A 19,471-nucleotide genomic window follows, 5' to 3' on the forward strand; every position below is an offset into this window, starting at 1 on the left:
AAATCCTTAGGGTTACAGATAATAAGATAATAAGGTCGCGTGTTTATATCGGACATATTTCTACATAAACTTTTATATTGAACGAAATTGGAAATTCGTCGCAATATTAGATCGAAAACCAACAAGATTATTCGATTGACCGTTTTATGTATTTCGATTAAATCGAATGAAAAAAAAATGTTGAAAATATTGGTATCTCTAACGGCGTGTTCCACATATCATGTATAATGTGTGCAATAACAGAGACAAAATAGCAGACTAGAAGAACACATAACGTACACGATTCTCGTCAGAATGTAATGATATTAGACGGCGGAAGGTTAACAAGAGAAGATTGTTTCGTAACGTCTTTTCATTGATTGTTAAACGTGCACCGAAGGATGGTAGACGACGATGTTTTAAGATTAAATAGTATCTTACGAAATTGAATATTGTTACGTATTTTCTCTCGATTAGCATCCGCCTGTTTGTAACGTGCCAACGTAACAGCTGGTGGACCTTTACATTTCAAGTAGATATTTTACATCGTGTTTCTATCGTTTTTGTACCGTATTATACGCAGCCGTTCCGGCGAGGTAAGAATTTATTATACGCTGACTGATCGCATATTGGTTAATTTCAGTGAAATGTCTACTAAGTGTATGGATGAAAGTTTAGAAGAAGGTTGCACACTGCAACAACATTACTGTATAACGCTGGGTGTAGGGCCTCTGTGGTGGTCCTGATGTGCCCCATGCCGCATTGTCTGTATCCACAGTCAACACAGAGAGCCGCGGCGTGGGGATCAAGCAGAGTCAGCTCTCTGTGAGCTCCCACATTGTACAAGTAAGCATCGTACAGAACGAAGAGCTATCGTTCGTTTATGCTATCGAGAACGTTCGAATTTTGTCCGTTACGACGAGAGTTCGCGCAGTCGTTCTCAATCGATCTGTTCAAGTACTAGACATGCAAAAGTCACTTTTCAAACATATTATGAATTTTATGTATATATGATGTACGTATGATGTATGTATGTATATATGTATGCACGTATGTATGTTAAAACGAATACGCGGACACAATACGATATGTATCCGTGGAAAGATAGAAACGTTTCTCAGCACCAATTGACTTTGCACAGATACTCGAGGTAGTACAGCTTGCTTCGATCTTGTTGTTGTTCTCGTTGAATATTGTTGAATGTTCTTGAATATTGTTTTTAGGAGGATGAATTATTAAAAGCCGTGCGAAATAGTGAATCTTTGCGTTTGACCTTCACGTTACACTTGACCGAGAGCACATCCGTCGAGTGGGAAACTGTCGTGTGGCGTCGTTGTCTTTATATTCGCGTATCAAGCTGTCTCTTACCGGAAGGTTCGAAAGAAGGTTTCGTCTCTCTTTTGGAATATGCCGAAGAAACATTGCGATGCAACAATATCATCGTATGTCTACGTAAAGACCGAGCGGATCGAGGTACTTGTCAACTACCGTTATTTCATATTAACGAAAACGATTATGCCGAACAACAAAACATTCTCTCGTCTAAAATGCCTTGTTGTCATGACTTAGCAATGCTGGTTCGAACCTTCATGTTTTTGGGCTTCACTGTTCTACCGCCCACTCATGCCTTAGTACCACCGGGCAGTGATGTCGGCAATCTGTATATGCTCTATACCATCGAATAATTGACCAGCGGTTGTTTGGCTTCTCTCTCAAATTTAACGCGTAAGTATAGTTTCGCGAGAAGTTTCCTTTCGTGTCATTTCTCTTTTGTTCCCATTGTTCGACATCAATTTTTCCCTCTAATTTTCTTTTTTTTGTTTGTCATTGCAGGTATCGACACACTAATAACAGACCTATAATTTCTGTTTAATGGAACACGTTGATGTATCATCATCTACCAAAAGACATCCGGCATAATCGGTTTTCCTTTTAATATAGCTCCGATATTTTAAGACATGTTTGCGTTAAATTTAAGAGAAGTGCGCGTCCGAAAAGTTTGTGCCGTTTCATTCGTTCTTTTGAAATAGATGATTTCGTGTATCCGAATTTATTTAAGATACAATGTGCAACATACACGTGCGCGCACGCGCGCGTCTTCACACACATACACATAAACGAGAGAGAGAGAGAGAGAGAGAGAGAGAGAGAGAGAGAGATGCGAACCAAGTTCCTCTTTCCAACAAGCAAAAGATTAATGAGTAGGGAAATTGCACAGCAGAAAACGGCACAAGTTTCTAGGACGACCTAATAAATGTGTACGTATGATGAGCGCGGAACGAACACTGTATAAAAATGAGCCGACACTAATAGTTGGGACTACATTAGAACAACGTACCATTAACACAGGCCAATGTGTCGTCAAAGATGTTGATTCATTCTCTTAGCAATACAATGTTAATAACTCTTTTTGGGAGCACGTAATCTGCTGACGAGGGTTCCCACGCGATACGACTTGACGGTAGCGACGTTAAACATACCCACGCGTGTATAAGACAACGAACCGTCAAATTGTAAGAGAAATTTATTACCGATAAATCTCAATGTTAATTGCAACAAATTGGATGTCATCGTACTTTGTTTTTTGTTATTACTATTACTACATAACACTGAATCGTTTGGAAGTATTACTACGAATATCGACAATGTATCTTGTATGCATGTACACGTAACGATATATGATCAGCGTAAAATTTGGCTGCTAAGCATTTTCACAAACCGATTATACGTTTAAATATGTACGATAATTTTGAGTTCCAAGCCATGTGTCCTTTAATTTCTTTATCGTACACGCGTAAACGATGGTACTCTTGTGGGTCGCCAGACTGATTATTTGGTAACGTTTATTGGGTTCCGTTATATATACATACATACATACATATGTGTATATACATATATGTATGTATTTAGATGTAAGCGAAGACAACACCGATGACGATGTACACAATGATGAAAGAACATCAATGGTAATCTCCAATCAATTAACATTGTAGAGTTCTTGCTAATAAATATGTTCTTTAGTGTTGACTTGATAACAGATAATACTAGAAATCATTGCAAAAAATAGAAAAAAAGAAAATGTAAAAAAAATTAATGATAATAATAATAATAATAATAATAATAATAAAGAGTTAATAGCTTATTAGAGATATAGATATGTTAAGTACAGAGTGATGGACTATTATGTATTAATGCAAATAGTTTTAAATTTGCCTGAATTTTTCCAACTAAACGACTATTTTGTTCGTCTTATTTTCTCAATTAGTATTATGTATATATATATATATATATATATACATACATACATATACATACATATATATGTATATATACATATATATGTATGTATATGTATGTATTCGTACACTTGACCACGTAAAAGTACATGTATGCTATATATTATCATTCGTACAAAAAAGATACCGTACGTGCTAAATAAACGTTAAAAAAATTAATTTTTTCTTTACCTTGTCACTCTTCCTCCCAATTTCCCATCTTTCTATACAGGAAGGAAAGGGAAAGAAGCAAGTGACATCCGAGTCGAATGCAAAAAAATTCGATGTAATAAATAATGCCACATGATTAAACGTTTTAGTGTATCGGAAAAAGACCGGTCACATGTCAGCTACCCGATGGCAAAGAACTACAAAGAAGGAGAAACTATCATTAGTGGCGGTACAATTTAACAAATTTTACAACGAGGATAAAATCGTATTGTAAATATATTGCAATTACATCCGCATGAAATGATAACGCAAACGTAACAACAGATGCACGCGCGTTTATTGTGTCTCTCCACCAATAAAATGTAGTAATACTTGTGTTTATTACTCGCAGTATTCTATTCTACATTGTATTATGTTGATGCCAGGTATGTATGCGACACTGTGCGTCACACACTGATCCGTGATGCTTTCGTTTTTACAGGGGTATTGTATCGTAGACGATGAATTGAAATTGCTGGTAGGATCATCGACTGGATTCGATTAGATGTACGCTTCCTTAGCCGGCCGTTAGTTAGAGATGGTCTAATTTGCCAAGTCTAATGACGCGATAATTGTTTTCTATAGTATGGAGCTCTTTACGTGTTTGCATTAATCAGATGATTCGCAGAGTTTATCGTAAGTTAGTCCTTTTGCCATCGGCAACTGTCTCTTCGGAAACAGCTTTTGGAACTAAACCTAAACTATCCAACATGCCGGACGGTGCAGCATCCTCGATCGGATAGGCGGATACCTTTCGGCATTTCACCAAATGTGTGGCCAACTGATTTCCATCGGTGGTCGCGTAACCGCAGGCACATTGCATTCTTCTCTCCAACGGAATATTAATAAGAGGAGAAGGGACCACGAGGCTGGTCATCGGACGTTCGTTATGGATTTGCTGTTGGTGTTCTTTGAATGCTCGCCAACAACAAGTTATGTAGCGACACTGTTGACATCTTTGCTCGCCGGGATAATGATTTTGCTCATCGACGTCCTCCTCGCACTCCTGGCAAGACAAATGTTCAGCCGTGAGATGAATGTTGACCGTGATCGGTACGGAAACCCACTTTTTCATTTTCTCGTCTTGAGGTAATTCTGTTACCGGACTATCGATATCAAACCGTCTGTTTTGTGGTCGTTGTTTCGATATCAGTATGCCGTTGTTGTTGCTGCTGGAATATGGGACAACTTTGGAGCCTGAAACGCAATCGTGTAGTTGCCTTTGATGAACTTTTAACGAGCTCTTTTGATTGAACCAGAGACAACATCTAGAGCACTTGTTTCCTCGTCCCTGTTCTCTTCGGATAACATGCCGTTGCATGTGCAGTAGGAAAGCGTGAACGCTGGTAATGCTGGGGCTACCTTCGCTGACGAACTGTATCACTTTCAGGCAATAAGGACACTGTAAACCTTCGCCTTTCTCGTGAACTCGGTAGAAATGGTCGACGGCATCCTTGTGACTGGAAGTCCGGTAACCGCAGCTCTCGCACCGATACGGCATCTCCGAGGGATAATGCATCGACGACAAATGATTGATTAAGAGTCCGCTGTTCCCGAACTTTTGTTCGCAAATGGCGCAAACAACCATGCCGCTGTCCGAGTGACCAAAGTTACTGTGCGATTCTGTAACATGGGTAACCATTTGATGCTGAGACGAAAAAGCTGTACAACAGTATATGCAGACGGGTGAATCGGATTGTCCAGGCACTTGAGGTGGAACATGACTGATAGTGTGCTCCATCACGTCCGTGTTGGTGCGCATCGTCATTGAACATAAGAAACATTTCAAGTACAGCGAGCACTTCTGTTCCTTCGATAAAATACTTTTGTCACCTTCCATGGTGGCATAATAAAACTCTTGTAATTGTATTTGATCGGTTTTGCTTTCTTTATCTCTGTCTTTACCAGTGGTAACTTTAGAGTCGAACATGGGTTTCTTCGCGTCGGGTTCTGGGCTGCTCGCTGTTGTGGTCATCGCTATCGCAATATTTCGTTTTCGTCCCTTTTTTGGTCCTGGCCTAGTCGTTTGGTTGAAAGACGGCAATGTTTCGGATGATGACGACGACGACGATGATGTTGACGACGATGACGATGACGACGGCGGTGGTTGTTGTTGTTGTTGTTGTTGTTGTTGCTGCTGCTGCTGCTGCGATTTCTGATTTATGTTATTGCTCGCTACGGTATTCGATTGTATTAAAATATCACAACCGGTTTGAAGGTCTTCTTTGCTCGCGATCGCCAAAGGTATCAGAGGTGGTGGACTAACGTTCGAGTAGGACCAATTTTGAAAAGGGTTCGCAGCTATTTTAGCTAAACGGTCCAATAGGCTCTCGTTGAAATCGATCCTTGTTTGTTCAGCAATATGTGCGATAATATTGTCGAATGCTCGAGCAGCAGTCGAACCGTATATTTCTCTCCATACCAATTCATCCAAGAACTGTTGTATCATTTGTCTACTGAGCAAACTGAGAGTATTTTGAAACATTCTTGGAACAATTTTCCTCAGATATTCCATAATATGATAATTGCTCATAACATTTCGAGGATTCTGTTCGGAGAATGCGGATTGTGTGACATAACTGAAACCCATTTCTTCGAGGGTGCTTTTGTCAACGGTGAAGTCTGTCATGATTTTCGAGTCTGTGTGTACCCAGTCTTTCAACGGGTGTAAGATGTTATTGAATCGTCTTTTGTAGGATCTGTCGCCATCTTGCACCGGATCACATGCTCGCAATCTCAAATCCAAAGTAGCATAATCCAGCACGCCGAGTACTTCGACTTTGACTTGCCTCAAGTTTCCATCCTGCGACGTTGTACCCAAACTGATTACGCCGACCTGTATTACTGAATTTTTACCTCCCATTTTATGAGTTTTATCCCAAACCGCCGCTGTACAAATGCTACGTAGATGAGTGTAAAAATTTTTCACGTATACGTTGGTCACTTTTACCCACGAAACAACGTTCTGAACGTTTGTTTGACATGCCCAATGATAAATCAGTTTCAGTAGAACTGTCGGTGTATACGGTGCTCCTTGAAAAATCGATCCGGAGAAAACCGATACGTAACGATCGGGGCAGCAACTCGAGATCCATACGTATCCTCCTGAATATGGAAATGTACCTTGGTCGCTGTACATTCCTAATTTTAATTTAGTTTTTTGATAACTACTGCTATGCTGAGCACAGTATTGCTCCGATTTGACCAGACCTTGCTGTATCAGCCATTCTGCAAACTTCGTAGCGGAAAACATCAGTACACTCTTGACTTTGATATCTAAAAGGTACAAAAATCGTTGAAATTGTTTGAAATAAAACAACTTGAATGAACGATGAATGAATTACTTCTGGATTTAGATAAATACCTAACTCCGACCTTTCTTTTTGAGCTATTTGCGCCGTAATATCTTTCGTGCGCAGATTAGGTCTTGCTATGACAACCAACGAAGGGAATGTCCTGCCGCCATTCATTTTATTGAACGTTACTTCCCTACCATCTGGAAGATTCTTCTTCGACTCGTCTATTTGTTCGCAAGCTGAATGAAAATTCAATTGCAGGAATTAAGTGGCTGATCCTATATTCTTACTACTGTTTTTCCTTAACGTTCTATTCATAGGAAAGCATAAAAAGACTGTAACGGAAAGTAGTCGACGCGACAAGAGTACTTCCTATACAGTTACATCCTATACAACATAGGAGAAGTTTCGATCTCTGACCTGCGTTTTTATTTCCGACAGATATTCCACCGATGCTGGTGTGTTCTGTCGGTTTGGTCATGGATAATCTCGCCGTCGTCCCTGTATTGGCGTTTATGGTGGTCACAGTTGACGATACAACCGGTGTAATCTGTTGTTTGCTTACAGTTTTTATTCTGAGATTGGTAACTCCTTGCGGACTTGTAGTGGCTGAAAGTGGGACGTGAAATATTGATGTAATAAAAGAAATATTGATATGGTCGTTGACAGTATCGCGCTTCTCCAGGTACGTTGTTAGCTACATATAAAGTTTGATTGTTTGGCGCAACTTACTCGGTGTAACCACGTGCGTTGAACATCCTACTTTTTGTCTTCCGCGAGGAACTAACACAGGCTACACAGAATCAGAGTCGGAATGTCAATGAAATCAGAAAATAGTAAAGTTAAATGATAATTACGAGTAACATACTTCCTCTATTATGTCAGGCTGTTGTGTTTGAAGAACTTTTGTGCGACGCCCGGATCGAGTGTATTTGTACTGAGAAAAAAAAAGTTAGCAAGTTCTTAGATATAAGAGAGTTAAATCGTACAATGTCGAAGGCTATAATATTTATTCTCTATCCTCACATTTTCTGTTTGAGAATGAGCGATCGTAGGCAAAGTTGTTGTCATGGATGTGGACGTCGATGCAGGAGTTGCTGGTGGAGCCGATATCGATACCGTTGAAGCAGTTGTCATAGACGTTACTATAATTTTCAGGCATTGTAATCGTTATTATAACTTAACGGTATAACGTAAAAAATAATTTATTACCTTGAGGCTGAGCTACAGAACCAAGGATAACTCCCATTCGTGAATCCACGACCAATTGTATGTTGCTCTGAGAACCATTCGCGTTATTCAATACGTTCAGTTTAATAGGTTGTTGATTCTTATTTTGACTCTGTAAATGCTACCAATGTAACAACGTATCGATAATCGCATCGCTTTGCAAACGTTTTCAATTATACTCACGACACCGACGATGGATTGGGAATTATTTTTTACCACCGTTGACGCTGGATTCGCGGGCCTGATACATAAAAGGTAAAAGTCATCGAAGTCTTTAAGAGGTACGACAACTGTAAAAAATAGAGCGACTACATGGAAAATAATACCTACACCGTATACTGATAACCGTTAACGTTGCCTGCCTGACATATCAATTTACCACCATGATCTTTAACCAATTCGTCTAAAGTAGCAGCAACCTAAAAAGGGCAGTCGACAAACATTAGAAATGGTCTACGTCAAGTGTATTAATAAAGGTGTAGTTTGAATGGAAAAGTGAGAAACACATACCTTGTCGTGATTTTCCTTGAGTTCCGAACGTAACATCAATTGCGCTTCGCTGAGCGGTTCTTCGGCACATTCCAAGTTTAAAGTCATATGAGATGGTCGGGTGTTCGTTACCGAACGTGTAATCAATCGTGTCTTTGGCATTTTTATAATGCAATCGATTCCCCACAAACGTATAAAAATTTCTAAAAAAGTCAACATACATATGTAAATGTAAGCAACAACTATACGATATAGTACAGCTTTTTTACCGCATGCTAGATTTCCATACACACCTTTTCTCCTTTTCGATCGCAAAAGCAACGCTCATTTATACTTGACGAACCAAACAGAATCTTTTGTCAACAACACAAGTTGCTACACGCTACAGCTTCTCATTTTCCCTCACATAGAATCACATATAGACGATATAGAACATAGAATTACATACACACAGAAATCGTTGCATCTTCTGCATAATCGTCTATCTCTCGGAAATAAATTACATACGTATAAGTATGTATGCATGTACATATATATTATGTACATATTACATACGGCAGCGTCGGTAACGCCGCCATAACAAACTCGGCGGAAAGACGTAACTGTAATGTAACGTTAACGATTTGAATTATACATGTACCTAGATATGCAACGCCTATATTGCGCTCGCGAAGAAATCATGGCGGCAGCTGCATCAAGCTATGACAGATGAGAAAAGAACACCAACAATCGTGTCGTGATTTGCGATATTTAATAGAATACCGTATAACCAAATTCGCGAAATTCCTGTTGGAGCTTACGATGTGCATAACCCTGAAATTTGTAATTTACAAGAAGCTTTTTTCGGCCTTTGCACAGCGCCAATTAATCGGTAGCAAAACGCTGAAACTGATGGTCAAACACGACTGTCGGTAAAACTTGTGTGTCCAACGGTTTCAGCCTTTTGCCATTTACTAGATAGCGCTGTACGGAACCTGAACGAAGTTTCTCGATTTCGACACAAGAGGCATCATTATTGCCCCGGCTTATGGCAATGTTATGGTAAAGGCGGCAAGAACCGTCTGTCCTCTATATTTACAATAATAAATGGACGTTCTTTGTACGACGTGGATGCGATATATTGTTTTGAAAATAAAAATAAGCCTGAAAATAAATTTGTATACATGGTCATTTTGAAACTAATAACATTAATTTGTAATGGCTTTTTCGAGAGGGTAGCAAAGGGGCGAGGAGATTTCTGTCCTCTTCAGAATTCATACACATATATGTATAAATTATTTTGAAGAAAAATTCTTCCACGCTTGAAACGGACTCGATTTACGATCTTGATTTAACATAGCGAAAAGAAGACACTAGGTGGAAATAAGGAAACGAACATAGGAAAACGTAGGCGTTTTCGAGCGTAAAAGAATGAACATTCTGAAAAATAAATGTTTGTGTATTTCTTGTACAGGTTTTGCATATATGCGACGAAATACATCGTAATAGAGAAGTTAACATGTTCGAACGATTAGTGCAACAAAAGACAGAAGAGCCGAAGTAAGTTTTCGTCGATTTGTGTCCGGATAATCGAAATTCCTTCGAATTTCTAATCATGATAGCTTTCATTTTCCGTAACGTTGCCAGCGCAGTCCGACGGTAACGTTTCGTGTTGATAGATGACGGGCCAATGACGAGCAGAATACGCTGGTAATTGGCGATAGAACGAAAGATGATCTTTGGATAAATAATAGGGATAATAGGTTTCGCTGCAAGGCCGCCATTGGTCGTGATCGAAACCTACGTAGCACCTAAAATATACTTGAGATATCACTTTTGTTATTATCGTTGTATCGCGATCGTTGTGTACCAGGGATAATGATATCCTTGCGAGAAGCCGCATTTGTGATCAGGTTCGCAACAATAATCCCAGCTACCGTATTCAGAGTTTCCATCGATTTCACAGGACCAAAAGCCAGCCACCTCGTTTCGTTGACAAAGCGTGCCGTTCCTGCAAGGGTGTCCGCTCACCGTGTACCGTTGGAACGTCGAAAGTGTACGTGCTGCATGGACGAATGGTAATGGGTAAATGCGAAACAGAAGCGATTAGTCGACTAATTTATCGAAGGTTTCGCTTGTTCGGAATTTCTGCTTGACTTACAGTGAAAGTGGAACTGTAGATCTAACCCAGACGCTCCGGGCACTCCAGACTCGAAACGATCGTCGGGCGACGATGGTCGGACACCACCACCACCACCACCACCACCACCACCACCATCACCACCATTGTGGCTGCCGACGTCGCCGAGGTCTGTCTCGTGGCCATCGACTCGCTCGTAATCGCGTCCGTACAGTTTGGGCTGAAGTCGATTACTTGTCCGCGAAAGGGAACGAAAAGCCGATCCGGTCCCGTCAATCTTCTCATCGAATACGATCTGCGGATTCGATCGATCCAACGTGGGAGGAAACGACGCCGACAGTTGTCCACGGTCTTTGAATGTGGGCGCGACGTTCGTCTCGTAAAGCGGATTCGTTGAAAACCCGCAAGATGGTTCGAGATCTTTCCACGTATATAATACATGGTTGTCGTCGTGGGTATAGTCTAAATTTGGTCTTAGGTCTTGTATGGATATGTCGCTCAACCAACAATTGTGTCGGGTATCGTCGGCGCTAGTCCCCCTATGAATAATATTCGACGATTTGTATCATCTTGTACGCAGAGAAACGGGGGATAAGATAGATTCTCCTTGGTGTGGAAATTGCGAAGAAGATTGGGAAAATTTTGAAAATTGTGAAAACTATGAAAATGGTAAAACAGTATGTGCTCACATGTAGTTGAACGACATGCACGGTATCGTACCCGCGTATCTCATCGACGAGCACCTTTGGCGGCACTCCGATTTCGTAGGAGTCCGCGTCGAAGTCACTATCGCGTGAGACATTAATTTGCACGGCTTGTGATACCGAGTATAACAAAGTTCGTCGGAATGCGTCGAATGGGATCCCTTTTCGTAGAATGCGGCTAACTCGGGAACCGTTGGTACCAAAGGATACGTTCTACAGCCGTGGTTGAGGCTGCTTCTTTCGTACAGTTCAGCGCCATCCATATCGGGCATATCGACAGGATCGATGTTACCCGATGGCCAATCGCTTAGAAAACAATTCGGATCGGTACGACCGCGCTCTGGACCGCGCTCGCGGTGTCTCGTTGTCGCGTAAACAAAGACGAAGCTTCTACAGACAAATTCTTGCGACATTGTACAGGCAAACTGACACTCTCCCAAATTATGCGCGAACGTTGACTTTCTCGCTATGTCCGCCGGTATACCAAATCCGCTCCTCACTCTCAAGAAACATTCTTCCGCGGGCAGGTGACTCGTTTCTTCTTTCGAGTAGCAAACATTTGGATCTTCCACCAGTACGAAGACGTTGTAATCTCGATCTGGCTCGAGATCCGTGTAAGAGCTGATATCTTTATGCGAAAGATCGCTGAACAAGCAATTGTCGGTGGGATTTGTAGTTAACACATTGTATCTGTATAGGGAGAAAAACAGAAACCGATGATATATATGATATATGTATATATATATATATATATATATATATATATATATATATATATATGTCGAGAGAGAAAGAACCTCGACATTTGCATTTACATTTACCATGTACATGCGCGTTTATGCGAGTACGTACGTAGGACAGGTGCTCGTCGCGCACTCGCGTTCGCACTGACCTGTAAGCGAAGCTTCCGCAGACGAAGGCTGTTTCGGCGAGGCAAAGTTGTTCGCATTGCTTCGGGTCGCGCGCGAGGCAAGACTTTCGTAAAACGTGTCTACCGAGCTTCGAGCCGGTTGCATACGTAATGAAACATCTTCGTCCGGTTGGTGTCGCGTCGCGTGTATCCCCGAAACCATAGTCTTTCGAGGGCGCAACAGCAGGCACGTGGTAACTATCGTCGTATCCGAACGCGCTGCCGTAATTGTAGAATTTCTCCGAGGAATGTTCGTTGTCTCGTGCATAGAAAGTATCGCGTTGCAACGATCTCTCGTCTAAACGGTAGTCGGGAAATACCGTCGATTTTACGTTTGAAAATCCATCGTGGACGTGGTCGCGGAAAGAATTGCCAAGAACAGGGCTACCTTCCGAATTTCTCTCGTTACCGTACCAACTGGAAGCTGCGGTTCGGCGGAAACCAAACTCTACGGACCATAGGATCTAGTTAACTTTTCGTAATGCGATACGGGCGTAAGAAAATTCTTACCGTAAACCGTGTAACATGACCGTTCTAAGGCTGCGAGCTACAAGCTGTAAGCTGTAAAGCGTAAGTTGCGACTGTAACCGTAACTCACCGTGCTTAGCGAACGAGTCCCGAATAAATTGGTCGCTCGTCATCGATGGATACATCGTTCGATGACGCGAAAAGTCTGTAGGAAGAGACTGCTGCCGGAAGAGATCGCTATCGCCGTTCGCGTTGTCCTGTTCGATCCGCGGCCACGCTCCGGTTGGTCGGTTTCGTTGGAGAAAAGTATCTTCCGCGTCGCTTCCCGCAAAGGGCATACAATTTCGATTTCTTTCGTAGTAATCGTATCGGGAATCGATTAAAAAGTCTTTGTCGACGTTCATGCGAAAGTATGGTGTAGCTATCAGTTCGCACGCACTCTTCGATCCATTTGCCTGGTGCCTTGAAATTAGAACGCATTCGTTTCGTCTTCTATATGTATATTCCAATGAGTGTAATAGAGTATCGGTAATAAACAGAATTTTTCAACTGGACACCGATGTTGCGTCAGTTTTACGATAACAAAGTAATAGAAGATGGTCGATGATTCGCATACCTGTAGTTGAAACCTTTACAGTCGAACGTCCTCTCGCGATCGCACGCGCGACGACACTCCTGCATGCTTTCGCAATCAACGACACGCTCGACAAGCAGTTCCATCGTCTTCTTACCAGGTTCTAGTTTGCGTTGACAAGTCACCGCTAAATGGTACAATAAATTCGGATTATGCTCGTCGTCGTCGTCGTCGTCGTCGTCGTCGTATATCGTCGGTAGAAGTAACGCGATGTATGCGACAAGTAGCAATTAGTAATTAGTAGCTGGTAGTTGGTAATCGGTAATTGAATGTGGCGAGTAGGTTCGAGTAAGACGCGAGGTCTCTAGTAGCAACATTTTTATCTTTCGAATCGTAGAAAAACGCGAACGTTAAAAAAACGGTAAAACGCGCGATCGCGCCGCTGCTAAACTTACGCGTGAAATCGTTCCTGTCAGCTTTCTTCCGTGTCAAGGTTGAACTTTGAACGATAGGAAGAAGGACCAGCGAAAGCACGAAAGACCACCACCACCGCCACAACCACCACCGGTACCACGATTTCCTCATTTTTCTAAATTTGTCTGAATTTCTTTGAATTTTTCCGAATTTCGTATATACCTACGCGAGGAGAATACGAGAAATTGTTCGTTTATACAGTTTATCGGTGTAAAATATACGGCCAATTGCGTCGAGTACTGAAAGTCTCGACTGCGTACATGTTCCACGTGTCGTATGTATACGTTGCGCGTAGATACGAACTTATGCGCGCATACCGTAGAATGGTTCTACTAACGCGATACTGCGATTGCGAGGTTGACTAGACGCGCGAGCAAGTCGACGAGATGGAAATTGTAAGGCTCGCAAGAAATAATGGAGAAAATACAGTCGTATGTGGTTTTATAGAAAAGTGAACGTTTCCGCAGGAATAGTGGAAGGGATTGTTCGCACGTTAGAGAAAGAACGCCGCGTCGTTCGAGTTTTTCTACGAGATAGAGCTGTCTTGTATATTTAGTCTAGAGATATATTTGACTTTTCTCGAAATGTTTGGTTGGTTATTCGCTGTTCGGTCAGCGTGTGCCGATCGTAGAACGCGACATCTGTTATTTTCATTTTGATTAAACGCGTACGCTCGTATGTATCTTTTTATTTGGACCGTTCGTACGTACACGTATCCACGCGCGTCATCCTCGTGTCCTCTCATCGTTGGTCTCTTTATAATAGAATGATTCACACGAGAAACCAATGTGCAACACATCTTGAAGTATCCTTCGAGGTTCCCCATCAAGGACATATAGTACAATTATTTCAACTAGCCTGCCGTTCGTGTGATCGCGATGCGCTTGCAAAAGATTTCTTGTACAATCGTTGCGATCGGATCGATCGAAAGTTTTATGGAAAATGTCTACGATGATCGCGTGTATTGGATTTTCGGAGGAAATGTAACGTCGATGGCGATTCTAATGGCGCTGTAAGAAGAGAAAGAAGGAGAAGAAAAAGCAGCGGTAGAAAAGAAGAAGAGAGAATGCGGTATCGCAGAAAATTATCGTCGAAAATTTCCAGAAACTCACCGAAAGGATTGTTCGACGATTTCTGTTGATTCCTATTGGCGAGAATGTCCAAGACCCTACGGTTGTCGTCGCTGGGAAGAAAACGTCCGTTACGATCGACGAGTGGATCGTCGACGCCAGCGAATCCATGGTTTGCTTTTCCATAATCACTCTTTAGTCTTGAAATTCGAACAAAACTGTATCTCTGTATCTTTTTACAAGGTTCGTTTCACGAATTATTCGATAGTTTCGCTATTCCAAGATGTTAATCTCGCGGCGATGCGATGCGGCGAACAAAAGCGGTGAAACAGTCGGGATTAAATAAAATTAGAGAAATACGATCGAACAGATATTACCTCGGAGTTGAGAAGGTGCGAAAGAACGTCGAGGACAGGGGTTTTATCGGTTTTCGCGAAGAACTATCGTCGGTACGATCGGGTGTATCGTGTCCTTCTGTATTCGATCTGTCGGCAGATTCGACGGTGAAACGGCCGTAGGAACGAGCGGCGTTACACCATGGATAACTTTGTCGTTTTTTCACGTAGACATCGTAGTCGGGATCGATTACCAGATCTTCGAGGTCCGGTATGCGTGTGCTCGATGCACAGGTACCATTACCCTTTGCACCAACGCTGACGGAAGATTGAAAATTCAAAGATAAACCGGACACGTATTTTCAAAAAGGTGTGCAACACGCGCGCGCGTCACCGGGAGGGAGGCAAGCACGGATAGAGAGGGAGAGGGGAGAGAGAGAGAGAGAGAGAGAGAGAGAGAGAGAGAGAGAGAGGGGAGAACGATAGCAAGTTTTGGAGGGTCGAAAGTGTAACTTATCCAACTTTTCCTTACCCAAACGTGAACGAATTGCAAATAGATTTGCTTTGCGAACACTGTTCCTCGCATTCTGTTAAGCTTGCGACCTCGACTCGCAAAACGATGTCCATGTCGGATAACTTGGACCCGACGGATATTCTTGCGTAACAATCTAAGAGAAGAAACGTTATTCTTTTTAATAGCTCGATTACCATGGAACGTTGAACGCCATCGAAATTTTACCATTTCCAAGAACGGCTATGCGATTATCGATCGTTAGACACTGGAATCGGAAACACTGTTCGAGAATACTAAATAAATGAAATACGACCGAGAATGAGAAGAGGGCACATCTCCGTTTGATCATGTTTTACAGTTTCACTATGGTGTACTCGGATCGGTTCGAGAATATCGTACGATACGTATGTATTACTATACTGTATCGTATCGTATATATTGTATTATTGTACAGATACGTATATTCCCGCGATATCACATAGATTCGCGTCCGCACAGGCTCGTGCGTATCATCGATACGATGCAACGAAATGTGCTACACTGGATATACATATTTCCTATCCTATTGTGCGTGATCAGCGATCTGAACTTCACCAAAGTTCCCATCTAACTGTCGGACGGTGTCGGACCACTCTCTCGTACGAAACGTAATAGGAGCTCTCTAAAGTGAACATTACGTTAGAATCGTTTCTCCGTTGTTGGTCTCCTTCTTTCTTGCACGTAAGCATAAAGGAACTCTTCGAGCCATACACCTGCGCGCCCAGTACATTGTATTACAATACGAACGCGTATACGTATATGTATGTATCGTGTAGAGTGTAGAGTGTAGCGAATAGCAAGACACGATGTCTCGGCGCATCGTATCGCGCGAGCCTTTCTTCTCGCACACAGGTTATATTCAAAGTCCTGCTTCCGTGTGACGATACTCTTGTAGATTTCAGTTCGGTTGGAATAGCTAGCGAGGGAATATTTAAATCGACTTGCGATCATTTTGTCAAAGGTAACACGTTCGATGTGTCTGGAACAGAATGTAGGACATTGAAATTCTCACGCAATCGATCGTAATCGTAATCGTAACCGTAACCGTAACCGTAACCGTAACCCGTAACCCGTAACCGTAACCGTAACTGAAACTGAAACTGAAACCGATTAAAAAGTCATCAAAGTCTTCGGTCGGCTACCACGATTTCATTGTTATACGCGGTAGGGACTTTGACCGACTCGCCATTACAGTATTATGCGATTTAATGCGTGACTCGCGCGTGGAATCGCGTTTCAGCGTCCTTATTTTGAATCGCTGTACAGACTGTAGACACACACAAGTAGTAGATTATTACTACGGGAATACTTACGTAACCGAGAATGAGATAAGTTAAACAAAGCCGAGACGCGTCACGCTTCCTGAGGCCTGGCCCAAAGACAGGATGATTCATCTTCCGATTATCGTTCCGGACTCGGCTTATAAGCTTGAAACGTCTACTCGTTCTCTCCGATTTTGTTCGTTAGCGAGTCTTCGCGTCTCGGGTAATTTCGATCGACGGAGGAAAGCATATTTCCTCCGATGTTTTCTGTATCGAAGGAAAACAACGATGAAAGGCTTTTCGGTACATGTGCGCAATACATATATGAAACGCATCGAATGTTCTCTTATTTTATTGAAAATATACTGTAGAAAGGCCATTGGGCGAACCATAAAAGTAAAACCGCGCTTGGAACTACGCGAGAGTCTCCTCTACGGGATATCTTCTTGAAAACCATTCGTCGAGGACGCGGAGAATTTGTGCGACAAGTTTCTCGCGCACCGATACGGTGGAGACGCGCGTCGCGATTTCTATGCAGTTGTAATAAATGGGCGTTGGAGTTGGAGCGTTGGAGCGTTTAACCGCGAGGCAAAAGTTAACAACATTTGCGCGACCGTTCGCTCGTCTCGCATAGCTCGTGGACGACATCGACGTTTCGAGGTGTCTCTCCGTAGGCATCCAAGTCCTGGTCGCACTCGGTCGGCAATAATCGGACAAGTCCCTTGGCGATATCTAGAAACACGTCCTCGATGCCTTCGTTCTGGACCACCGACGTCTCGTGGTAGCCCGCGCCGATTTCTGTCGCGTAAGCTCGACCCTCCGCTGCGTCGACTTGCCGTTTCTCCTCCAAATCCGATTTATTTCCGATCACGACCAACACGATGCTGTTCTCAACGTGTTTATGAAGCTCCGTTACCCACTCCTTCATCGCCGTGAACGTGTCGTATTGAGTTAGATCGAACACCAGCATAGCGGCGTTGGCGCTTCGATAATACATCGGTGCCATCGATCTGAATTTCTCTTGTCCCGCTGTGTCCCATACCTGCAACCGATGCGATCGCACTTTATCGATAGATTCGTCTCGCGAATACATCGGTCGGTCCCCGTCATTGTCGCTTTACGAATTCAATTTCTATCGTACAAGTATACAACTGCATATAAGAATTTTCGAATACGATACTATTCGTATGTAGAATAAAAGAGTGTTTCGTTCCGTTTCGTTTCGTTTCGTTTCGTTTCGTTTCGTTTCGTTTCGTTTCGTATCGGGACGAACTCGTAAATGGAAAGAGAAGAAAAACGAAAGTGCGGTTGGTCTGACCTCTAACGTTTGGATTTTAGCAACGTTATACCTTTAGAACTATTCTTGTATTTTCGACGGTCAGGTAGCACGTGTGATAACAAGCACCTATCGTCGGATGACTTCGTTCGGACAGAGTTTTGTTGATGTAACGACAGATTATGCTTGTTTTTCCAACACCTGAAAAATTAATGAGTCCTGCAGTCCGTTCTGGCTACAGCATAGTCGTGTATGCCTAGATTCTAATTGTAGTCCGGTCATCCGTTTAAAATACACGTACATAAATACATATACATATATGTTAGGTCGTAGATCAACTTTGATATACGTACGTTACAATACGCGTATGCGCGTGCATTCAGCTACAGAGGTACAGCGAGTCGGTTTTTATTAAATTAGATATTTTTCATTCTAGGTGCATATAAATATGTATTTTTGTAAGGGTCACGCTTGCTCCGAGGCCCGCGATCTTTACGGGCGATTCTGGCGTGTTGTGTATCCACATTCCACGAACCTATTCGAAACCTAACCTACACAGCAATTTTGTAAATGGCCGTCAAACCGTACAACTTGATATCGTACAAATTTTCAGATAAACTTGAAATATTTAACCAAATATAGAAATTAATTTGAAAACGTAACAAACGATACGTCCGTGAAAGTTTCGCGTTATCGAATTTCAGTGGATTTACGTACGTACTCGGAATGAAATGTCGGTGGGATAAAAGAAAGGAAAAGAAATAAAAAGAAATGGAAAGAAAAGGAAAGAAAAGAATAGAAATGAAATGAAAAGAAAAGAAAAGGAAAGAAAGAAAAGAAAAGAAATGTGTGAAAAATTCAAATTGATAGCAATGGTTGTTGGGGCGAGATAATCTTTTGGTCGAAGACTCACCTTGGAAACCCAATGCAACAACTTTTCCCTCTGGAGTCTTCATCTTTCACATATGTACTGTAAAACTATGCATTATTTCTAATTCCATACAAAGAGTTCTCGTGTTCCGCTATACATTCCGAGTACCATGTAGTACATACTATATAGTAGCAATGCAAAAGATTACTTTCGTAACAGAATTTTCAACACGCTATTTATTCGTCCGATGGTAACTGCGACGGCTGACGACGAGTCGACAAGTATTTCAATTGTCCGTTAGATGGTATCTGTCGATAAATGCGAAATCTCGTGTCTGTTCTCGCGACGTGCAACGTTCGATTATCATCGATCGATA

General features: G+C 42.1%; 4 protein-coding genes across 7 annotated transcripts; 1 reads left to right on the forward strand and 3 right to left on the reverse strand.

Moving 5' to 3' along the window:
* Positions 1-622: 622 nt before the first annotated feature.
* LOC117228022 (ornithine decarboxylase antizyme 1) lies at positions 623-3,434 on the forward strand. Its single transcript, XM_076521042.1, is given in 5 exon segments — positions 623-722; positions 724-825; positions 1,203-1,452; positions 1,549-1,704; positions 1,813-3,434. Coding segments are annotated over 4 exon segments (564 nt in total). The 5' UTR covers positions 623-626; the 3' UTR covers positions 1,665-1,704; positions 1,813-3,434.
* A 249-nt stretch (positions 3,435-3,683) lies between these two features.
* row (relative of woc) lies at positions 3,684-9,318 on the reverse strand. Its single transcript, XM_033483544.2, has 11 exons — positions 8,773-9,318; positions 8,501-8,682; positions 8,321-8,409; positions 8,174-8,231; positions 7,973-8,102; positions 7,787-7,905; positions 7,629-7,697; positions 7,493-7,553; positions 7,181-7,369; positions 6,829-6,999; positions 3,684-6,740 (listed from the first exon to the last, which is right to left on the reverse strand). The coding sequence occupies exons 2-11, from the start codon at positions 8,639-8,641 to the stop codon at positions 4,096-4,098; spliced, it is 3,672 nt and encodes a 1,223-aa protein (XP_033339435.2). The 5' UTR covers positions 8,642-8,682; positions 8,773-9,318; the 3' UTR covers positions 3,684-4,095.
* Positions 9,319-9,896: 578 nt separating this feature from the next.
* On the reverse strand, positions 9,897-17,202 carry LOC117227714 (uncharacterized). Of its 4 annotated transcripts, XM_076521032.1 has the most exons (12): positions 17,000-17,202; positions 15,873-16,665; positions 15,666-15,801; positions 15,176-15,451; positions 14,841-14,998; positions 13,297-13,441; positions 12,811-13,142; positions 12,195-12,660; positions 11,288-11,992; positions 10,620-11,137; positions 10,329-10,521; positions 9,897-10,269 (listed from the first exon to the last, which is right to left on the reverse strand). In XM_076521032.1, exons 2-12 carry the CDS (start codon positions 15,994-15,996, stop codon positions 10,068-10,070), a joined length of 3,255 nt encoding a protein of 1,084 aa, XP_076377147.1. In that variant the 5' UTR covers positions 15,997-16,665; positions 17,000-17,202; the 3' UTR covers positions 9,897-10,067. The 4 variants fall into 4 exon arrangements, with proteins under 4 accessions (XP_076377147.1, XP_076377148.1, XP_076377150.1 ...); XM_076521033.1 differs by lacking the exon at positions 15,873-16,665 and having other exon boundaries at positions 17,000-17,196; XM_076521034.1 differs by having other exon boundaries at positions 10,127-10,279; positions 15,873-17,134.
* An 82-nt stretch (positions 17,203-17,284) lies between these two features.
* LOC117227706 (uncharacterized) lies at positions 17,285-19,301 on the reverse strand. The gene is made up of 3 exons (XM_033483187.2): positions 19,138-19,301; positions 18,298-18,425; positions 17,285-17,990 (listed from the first exon to the last, which is right to left on the reverse strand). Exons 1-3 carry the CDS (start codon positions 19,178-19,180, stop codon positions 17,544-17,546), a joined length of 618 nt encoding a protein of 205 aa, XP_033339078.1. The 5' UTR covers positions 19,181-19,301; the 3' UTR covers positions 17,285-17,543.
* Between the last annotated feature and the right edge of the window lie 170 nt (positions 19,302-19,471).

This window comes from Megalopta genalis, chromosome 4 (genome assembly GCF_051020955.1).
Source record: "Megalopta genalis isolate 19385.01 chromosome 4, iyMegGena1_principal, whole genome shotgun sequence".
In the NCBI taxonomy this organism is placed as follows: Eukaryota; Metazoa; Arthropoda; class Insecta; order Hymenoptera; family Halictidae; genus Megalopta; species Megalopta genalis.

Coding starts and splice junctions, on each gene's coding strand:
- row (XM_033483544.2), bottom strand. CDS start 8,641: ATGCCAAAGACACGATTGATTACACGTTCGGTAACGAACACCCGACCA. Junction 7,906..7,972: donor TTCTGTAGCTCAGCCTCAAG/GTAATAAATTAT, acceptor TGAAAATTATAG/TAACGTCTATGACAACTGCT. Junction 7,370..7,492: donor AACGCACGTGGTTACACCGA/GTAAGTTGCGCC, acceptor TCCCACTTTCAG/CCACTACAAGTCCGCAAGGA.
- LOC117227714 (XM_076521032.1), bottom strand. CDS start 15,996: ATGATCAAACGGAGATGTGCCCTCTTCTCATTCTCGGTCGTATTTCAT. Junction 13,442..14,840: donor ATCGTCGAACAATCCTTTCG/GTGAGTTTCTGG, acceptor TGTACCATTTAG/CGGTGACTTGTCAACGCAAA. Junction 10,270..10,328: donor CAAGGATATCATTATCCCTG/GTACACAACGAT, acceptor AGTATATTTTAG/GTGCTACGTAGGTTTCGATC.
- LOC117227706 (XM_033483187.2), bottom strand. CDS start 19,180: ATGAAGACTCCAGAGGGAAAAGTTGTTGCATTGGGTTTCCAAG. Junction 18,426..19,137: donor TGTTGCATTGGGTTTCCAAG/GTGAGTCTTCGA, acceptor TTAATTTTTCAG/GTGTTGGAAAAACAAGCATA. Junction 17,991..18,297: donor ATACAAGAATAGTTCTAAAG/GTATAACGTTGC, acceptor CATCGGTTGCAG/GTATGGGACACAGCGGGACA.